The sequence below is a fragment of the Glycine max genome, chromosome 8 (assembly GCF_000004515.6).
Source record: "Glycine max cultivar Williams 82 chromosome 8, Glycine_max_v4.0, whole genome shotgun sequence".
NCBI classification, from domain to species: Eukaryota; Viridiplantae; Streptophyta; class Magnoliopsida; order Fabales; family Fabaceae; genus Glycine; species Glycine max.
In genome coordinates, this window is record NC_038244.2 from 10,397,944 (window position 1) to 10,406,160 (window position 8,217).

Sequence of the window (8,217 nt, forward strand, 5' to 3'; positions counted from 1 at the left end):
ACAAAATAAAATTTGGAGTACAGGAATAGTCTGCTTATATAGTTTGGCTATTAATCGTTATAGCTCATAGAATAGGATTATAAATGATCTCTTTAAATTTGACTAGCTTTTACTGTACTTTAATTGTTAGTACGAGTTATGACTGACTGGATAAGGTTATTAGTAGTCTGTTTTAAGACTAGAATAAATAGTTTGACTTAATCCTACACTAAATTCATTTTATTCCATTTCATATGTGATTAATTAATTGAAAAATACTTTAAATGTTTATACTACTAGTAGTACTTTGTTAACAAGAACGTACTACTGTCATAATCTTTTTAAAATCTTGAAGGCAAAATATGGAGACATTAAAACTTGATTACTACTATAATTGATTTGTTTATTTCTAGTATGAAACGTGGGGCGAAGACATGTGGACATAAAATAATAGGTGAGACTTTGAAGGCCATTGGAGAGGCAATAATTGCTTTTCATTTGCAGTCCTATTTAGTAATTGCAAACTTGTGTTCTGAGGGAAGGGAAAGTTGTGTTCTGAGACAGATAGTCAAGTCTAGTAAAAAGGAATTATTACAAAGCGAGGGATAGAATAGAAGCTTCGGTTCCAGATTTTGTGTCACACCGCCACTTTCGCTTCGCCCATTCTGCCAGCTATGTCATCCTTTTAACACTTCCTTCCTTGTCACTTGTGAGTACTCATTCAACTTTCCCTTTCTTTCTTTCTTTCCCTTTCACCTACAAACCTTCCTTCTCTTCACCATCCCTGACCTACTACCGCCTATTCCCGTACCTGATTCCGATTTTCAGTTCAGTTTTTTTTTCTTTTTTAATTATTATTATGATTTTGTCTGTTCTTTGAATCGTGTTTGTTAGTGTTGGTGTGTACTGTTCGCTGTTCTGCTCTGCCCAAGCCTAAGCCTTTGGTTTTTGACCCATCTTTGGGCATATGTGCATTGCTTTGTCCTTTTGTTCGCGCGATTCGGTGCCTACTCGATTCGATTTTCTCCCTCCTATTCGCTTATTTTCCCCCATCTAATTGAAGTTTCTGGAATTTGTCTTCTCATTTTTTTTGTCGATTAGTTTTGTTTGTTCTGGTTCCGATCACATCTGTGCTTTCTGTTAACACTCTTTTTTGTGAGTGTGCAGTGGAGTATTTTGGTTGTTTATGAACAAATCCTTCACGGTTCTTTCGATGGGACTTTGGTCATTTTTAATTATTTCTGGACTTTTTTATTTTATTTTTTATTTCCAGATAAAATTACAAGTTCACTGAATTGGTTGTCTTGAGACTTGAGAGTTTAGACTGCTTATTTCTAGGATTAGATGAGGAGTCAGTAGTTGGCAATTAATCCAAATCAGTATTTCCATTCCTTAGGATGAACGTGCGATTGACCTTCCCTTTTACTGGGTGGTAAGAAGAGAATTGAAAAGTGTCAATTAGCTACTAGACTGGTTGTTACATTCAGAGTGATTGATTTTCACAGATCATCTCTTTCCTTTTTAGAGGGTTAGACTGGTGAGTGGGTGAAACAGATAGTTTAGCTGCGGCTGTCTAGGTCTGCACAGTTTTTCACATCGCCAAATAGTTTTTCAAGTACTCTTTGTGTTGCAATAAGACTTAGTGAATGTACAGAACAAAATTAAGCAAAAAGGTTTTGTTCTTTTTTCCTTGGAACAAAACATAAAATAGAATTCCATATCTTGTGACCCATTCTAATAATGGCTATGAAAAGTACTCTTCCTATTTCCTCAATCGGGCTTAGCTTCATGGTTGATCATAAAATATCTTGTTCTGCAATTAAATTGTTTTCATCACTCTAGTAATTTGTTCTGCATTGTTTGTCTTTGTATGGCATTTACCACTGTTTTTCAATTTTCACAGCTTAATGGTTTTGATGATTCTGTGCTGCAGAGATGTAGGTTGCTTGTATGTTAATTGATTTTCATGGACATTGTGTCAGTGGTTGATGCCAGTAGAAATGGACTTCATATTTGTGCTATTGCTATTGGGTTGCTTATGTTCTTTTGTGTTGCCTGATACACAAGGTACATTCTTTTGTTCTTATGGTACTTAACTCATTGGCAAATCATATAAGCTATGTAAAATTTAACTGCTAAATGTACATACATTGATTTTCTTGTTACGGGGATAAAACACAGCTTTTCAAACTTTAATTTCCAATTCATTTCTGAGGAAAATATCGATACATGCAACTGTTTATTAACAGAATTGAATGGATGCCTCGTATTTTCCAAAACTGCTATGGTTTTGGACTTTTGGTGTTGGTTCTAGTAGGCGTGTAATGTTCTTGTTCATTTCAGGAGATGCACTATTTGCATTGAAGATATCATTAAATGCTTCAGCTCACCAGCTTACTGACTGGAATCAAAATCAAGTGAATCCTTGTACTTGGTCACGTGTTTACTGTGACTCAAACAACAATGTCATGCAAGTGTAAGATATTTTAGTATTTTATGTTGTTGTTTTCTTTTAATTATTTGATTTGCTGAAGATGTTGGCTGTCACTATTCATTTTAGAAAATTATATATTTCACATTTTTAAATCTTTAATTCGTGCTTGCTGTGTAATATATAAATTGCTTCATTTCAGATCACTAGCATATATGGGATTCACAGGATACTTGAACCCAAGGATAGGAGTTCTAAAATATCTTACAGCTCTGTAAGGATTTCTATTACAAAAAATATTCACACAATCTTGGTCAACTCCATAATACTAAAAATTATTTTTGGCATTCTACTCGCTCAATTTTTGATGATGGGGAAGTAAATTGATGCATATTGTACTTGTATTAGTTCTTTGCAAGGGAATGGCATCACTGGCAACATACCAAAAGAGTTAGGAAACCTGACAAGCTTGAGCAGGTTAGATTTGGAAGGCAACAAATTAACTGGAGAAATACCCTCTTCCCTTGGTAATCTTAAAAAGCTTCAATTCTTGTAAGTATGGCATTCTGTTTGCTAGGTTCTACAGATATATAATGAGTCTTAGGCCTTAGCATGTATTTTTTTTTGTGCAATGTTTAAAAGTGTCTGTTTCTTGTCCTGCAACCAGAACATTAAGTCAAAACAATCTCAGTGGGACTATTCCTGAATCACTTGCCAGTCTTCCAATCTTAATCAATGTGTATGTAAAATAATGGTTTCTATAACTTTGCTGTATTTTTTTAAGTATATTTCATTAATTTAGTATCTGATTGATTATTCAAACTTCTGTTTTGCAGTCTGCTAGATTCAAATAATCTGAGTGGCCAAATCCCAGAGCAGTTATTCAAGGTTCCTAAATACAAGTATGGATGGTAAAACTGTAAAATTAGTATATGATGCATTTAAAGCACCAATTAAACTTGTCTTTCTAACCCTGATTACTAGGACAATGTATCCCCATGAAACACTTAAAAAGTGGTGACATACATCCAAAGAGTTCAGATATAGAATTTCATTTAACAATTACTAACGTATTCCAATCAAGCGGTAGTAGATGATTCTAATAGTCATTTCTGGTTCCACACTTCCACTTTTTTATTTGCATTTGAAAGATTGGTGGTTGTCACATATTTTGTTTCAAGAAACTTAATTTAGTTCTTGTAGCTTGACTACTTTCCATGTTTCCAACATCTAGGAAATAAGATTTATTGAACACAAACTCCTTTATATGATAAATGCTGTTGAATCATGGGTGTCGGAGTGGAGTTGTATATTCCCATTTTAAGGAAGTGTAAAAAGAAATGTGCAGAAATAAGGAATCAGTCACCTAAAAGAGCTTAGGTTTTGCTTAAAAGCCTAGAACTGGTGTTACTTGTATCTTTTAACAGGCTTTATCATCTGTAAACCTTTTGATCCTGAAGCATGGACCAAGCCTTTGCCAACTGATATTTTCTACCACAAGTTGTTTTAAAATGAGAATAAAGCGGGTACTGAGGATTGAACTCTCGACTGCTTGGTCAATGTGGATCCAATGATGACAAAAAAAAATGCTTCGTTATATTGTTTGGTGGTGATTAAAATACAGAGCTCTTACCTTTTAAGTTATATTAATTTGAAACTGTTTTTATTTCCCCTATTATCTGGCATGACCATATGACATGTTGTCTATGGAGTCCTTGGATAGAATATTATTTGAATTTAGGGGCATGAGATTTTTGCCATTTTTAACATATATTTTATACCATTACATTTCACTATTTTAACTGTGGTCCTTATTGCAGTTTCACTGGAAATAATTTGAGTTGTGGTGCGAGTTATCATCAACCTTGCGAAACTGATAATGCAGATCAAGGTTACTTGATTGGAATATTTATTCCATCCTTTTGATGTGTTGTTATCTATTCCCCTTTTCCTCTCTACAAGCTGAATACTAATTTGCCTACTATTGGCAGGTTCATCACATAAACCAAAAACTGGTCTCATTGTTGGAATTGTGATAGGGTTAGTTGTTATCCTTTTCCTTGGTGGTCTGATGTTCTTTGGGTGCAAGGGTAGACACAAGGGCTACAGACGTGAAGTTTTTGTAGACGTCGCAGGTTTGAGTTTCTTCTTTAGATTGCAATGCTATTGTATTAGGTTTCTCTTAAGTGAAATGTGTGGATATAGACATTAATATGATTGTAGTTGTAGCATTTAAAAATATTGATTTGGAAACTCTACCTATGCATTCTTCTTCAAGTATCTTTCTCCTTTTATTGCCAATATGTTTTTGTCATGGTTTTCCCACTTTTTAGTGTCTTTACCTCCTGTGGCCTCCAGGACCTAATGGCTAGATGTTAGGGATCTAATACCAATCTTGGCTCCCCTCTTATGTTATACATTTGGATTTTGGATAATTGGTGGTTAAAACTAAACATTGGAATATATCTGTCTATCTCTATTGCTCTAAACCTCCCGTGTCCAATGAATGTGGGATATGATCAAATTTTGGAGTGATAGAAGAGAATTTACTGGTTGAACATATTCTGTAATCTTTTAATTGTAAATGCTTGTTGAAATATTGTGATAGCTAGCTACACTAAAATTGAGATAAATGTGAACTTCCTCCCCTTTTTAAAATTGTCAAGGCTAACTATAAATTACAATTCTATCATTATTATTTCTTTCTTGTTTCATCAGGTGAAGTTGATCGGCGAATTGCATTTGGCCAACTAAGAAGATTTGCATGGAGAGAACTACAGATAGCTACAGACAACTTCAGTGAGAAAAATGTTTTAGGACAGGGAGGCTTTGGAAAGGTTTATAAAGGTGTTCTTGCTGATAACACAAAAGTTGCTGTCAAAAGGTTAACTGATTATGAAAGTCCTGGGGGAGATGCAGCTTTCCAGCGTGAGGTTGAGATGATAAGTGTAGCTGTGCATAGGAACCTGTTACGGCTGATTGGGTTTTGTACTACCCCAACCGAGCGCCTCTTAGTTTATCCCTTTATGCAGAACTTAAGTGTAGCCTATCGTCTTCGAGGTAAAATGTTACAATGCATTTTGGCATCACTGGTATACTAAGTATTCATTTTGATTTGCTTCAAAATAGAAAGTATTGATTATTTTGCAACTGGAACTGGTTAAAATTAATTGGCTGATGGAAGTTTTCTCATATTTAAACTACACATTTTAGGATATATGCCAACAATTTTTAGGATTTATCCAACACCTTGGAGCAATTATTTGAAGAACTGTTTAACTGGGGAACTAGATAAAAGGGTATTTTGGTGGTTGAACCAGGCAAGTCATAAATGCATTTAAACTTAGTTTGATAAATTTTATATATATATATATATATATATATTTTTTTTTTTTTTTCTTTTCAAAAGTGCATATATGTATGCATGTAGATTATCAGTAAATGGAAACTTCAAAACGGCAGGAAAGAATAACATCAAAGTTAGATAACCTTATTTTATTTTTTGCTCTATTTATTTGCATAGTTTTAAACTCATAACTGAAAATTCACAAACCATTGAAAATGTTGAGAACCAAACCCTTATCCTGACTTGACTTCTGTCCAACCAAGTCCTAACCAACCAAGTCCTAATTTTAGTTTTGCAGAACTGGTTTTGTAAACTAATCTAGTTCTCCTTTTTTAGCTGCTTTTCACTTGTTTTGTGAATGCCAAGGTAGTTTGACTGTTCAACCCTAACTGTATGGGGGTGCTTTTAGTGGTTCAACCTGTCCGGTTTATTTGTTCAAAAGAAAATTCTTTTGTTGTAAATTACTTGTGAAAGTTGAGTCAGTTATGTGTTTCATCACCAACACTGCCATCTTGATATCATAAGCATAAATTAACATGGATAAATGATTAACAATATAAATATGATTTTTGTATACTTTGTTTAATATGTTTGGGTAGGTTGGATTTCCATATCTCATTTGCACGTAAAATCTGGCATCTTTTCCAGTGATGTTTTACTAATACTGATGCAGAAATCAAACCTGGTGAACCTGTTCTGGACTGGCCTACAAGAAAACAGGTGGCTCTGGGAACAGCCCGTGGCTTAGAATATCTCCATGAGCATTGCAATCCTAAGATTATTCATCGGGATGTTAAGGCAGCTAATGTATTACTAGATGAAGATTTTGAAGCTGTTGTTGGTGATTTTGGCTTGGCAAAGTTAGTCGATGTTCGAAAAACTAACGTGACAACTCAAGTTCGTGGGACAATGGGCCACATAGCTCCAGAGTATTTGTCCACTGGAAAGTCTTCGGAAAGGACTGATGTTTTTGGTTATGGGATTATGCTTTTGGAGCTTGTTACAGGTCAAAGAGCAATTGACTTTTCACGTTTAGAAGAGGAAGATGATGTGCTGTTACTTGACCATGTAAGATCTCTTTCTAAGATCATAGCCTCCTTGTTTGATTCTGTGTTTTTTGGTCTGTTTCTTGTTTGTGTAGCATGCTTAGAACTTGTGTGTCCTTCTTGGGTGGTTTGGTGAATGGTGATGTCACTTTTCAGTTTTGGTATTTCATCACATAAGATAAGGATCAGCCCGTCATAGTTGCTCCACCTAAAGAGTATCCTATCCCCCTCTTGTCAGGAGTAATGGTTGCAGTTAGCCAAGGAAGTTCATGTAGTTATAACTGTACCTCTGCATTTTTATTAAGCTGGAAATAAATTGAAGTGTGTTTTTTATATAAAGAAAAAGGTGAACTGCAGTGTTTATACTTGTTGGTTACTGTTTTGGTCTATTTTTGTGCTCTACAGGTTAAGAAATTAGAAAGGGAGAAAAGACTAGATGCAATTGTTGACCACAACCTAAATAAAAATTACAACATACAAGAGGTAGAAATGATGATAAAAGTTGCATTACTCTGTACGCAAGCAACACCAGAGGACCGTCCACCAATGTCCGAGGTTGTAAGAATGCTAGAAGGAGAAGGGTTAGCTGAAAGGTGGGAGGAATGGCAGCATGTGGAGGTAAATCGGAGGCAAGAATATGAGAGATTACAAAGAAGATTTGATTGGGGAGAAGATTCGGTCTATAATCAAGATGCCATTGAGTTGTCTGGCGGGAGATGAGAGGATCTATAAATTTAAAACATTTATGTTGTATGGTGTACCTCAATATCCTTTTTTGTTTATTATTTATTAAGACCTCTATCTTTTTTTTGGTAGGTTAAGCTTGATTAGAAATGTATTTTTTTTCTTGTTTTCCAACTGTAAAAAAGGGGGAAATAGTTGTAAAATTTTGGTGTTCCAACGTGCTTGTGTTTTCCATTCCAAGTTTGATTCCATATCCTATACTTTCAGTGAATCTACCATTTTTCTGAGTGATTTTCATTTGATTTTCCTTACCAATTTTCTGGGTGGCATGTGAAGGCACAAACCTAGCTACCAAAATTGATTAAACCTATCTTCACTAGAAATTTCACCTCTGCCTACCCCTGAGATGGGAAACAAAATAATAAGTATTGTTTTATTCACATGATCAGGAATCAAACTACTGACCATTGCTAAAAGAAGCCAAGCCACTGACGACTTGTGCCACAATTTGTGGGTGCCAAAATCATTATTTGAATACAAGAATTCAATACTTTATGTTGCCAATGAAAATAAGAAAAGCTTGCCAGGGATATATATCTTGTCTAGCCAGTACCAGAAATTTTTGGGTTCCCATAATTGGCCTTGTCCCTAAGTGCCATTGCCATCCTTGTTTCCCAATAAACATATAATACCTCAAACTATTAATTAATGCTTCTGCCTTCTAGGACGTG

General features: G+C 34.9%; 1 protein-coding gene across 6 annotated transcripts; it reads left to right on the top strand.

Annotated features, from left to right (window-relative positions):
• Positions 1 to 458: 458 nt before the first annotated feature.
• LOC100811547 (probable LRR receptor-like serine/threonine-protein kinase At5g10290) lies at positions 459 to 7,726 on the top strand. 6 transcript variants are annotated; one of them, XM_003531297.5, is made up of 12 exons: positions 459 to 688; positions 1,913 to 2,046; positions 2,323 to 2,455; positions 2,613 to 2,684; positions 2,819 to 2,962; positions 3,078 to 3,149; positions 3,247 to 3,312; positions 4,231 to 4,301; positions 4,402 to 4,545; positions 5,129 to 5,470; positions 6,430 to 6,824; positions 7,208 to 7,726. In XM_003531297.5, exons 2-12 carry the CDS (start codon positions 1,968 to 1,970, stop codon positions 7,520 to 7,522), a joined length of 1,833 nt encoding a protein of 610 aa, XP_003531345.1. In that variant the 5' UTR covers positions 459 to 688; positions 1,913 to 1,967; the 3' UTR covers positions 7,523 to 7,726. The 6 variants fall into 6 exon arrangements, with proteins under 6 accessions (XP_003531345.1, XP_006585268.1, XP_006585269.1 ...); XM_006585205.4 differs by having other exon boundaries at positions 481 to 806; XM_006585206.4 differs by having other exon boundaries at positions 481 to 688; positions 1,962 to 2,046.
• Positions 7,727 to 8,217: the final 491 nt, after the last annotated feature.

Bases quoted from the DNA above. Each gene is read 5' to 3' on its own strand.
- LOC100811547 (XM_003531297.5), top strand. From the start codon at position 1,968: ATGCCAGTAGAAATGGACTTCATATTTGTGCTATTGCTATTGGGTTGC. The intron at 4,546-5,128 runs GTTTGAGTTTCT...TTGTTTCATCAG, and splicing joins AGTTTTTGTAGACGTCGCAG to GTGAAGTTGATCGGCGAATT. The intron at 5,471-6,429 runs GTAAAATGTTAC...ATACTGATGCAG, and splicing joins TGTAGCCTATCGTCTTCGAG to AAATCAAACCTGGTGAACCT.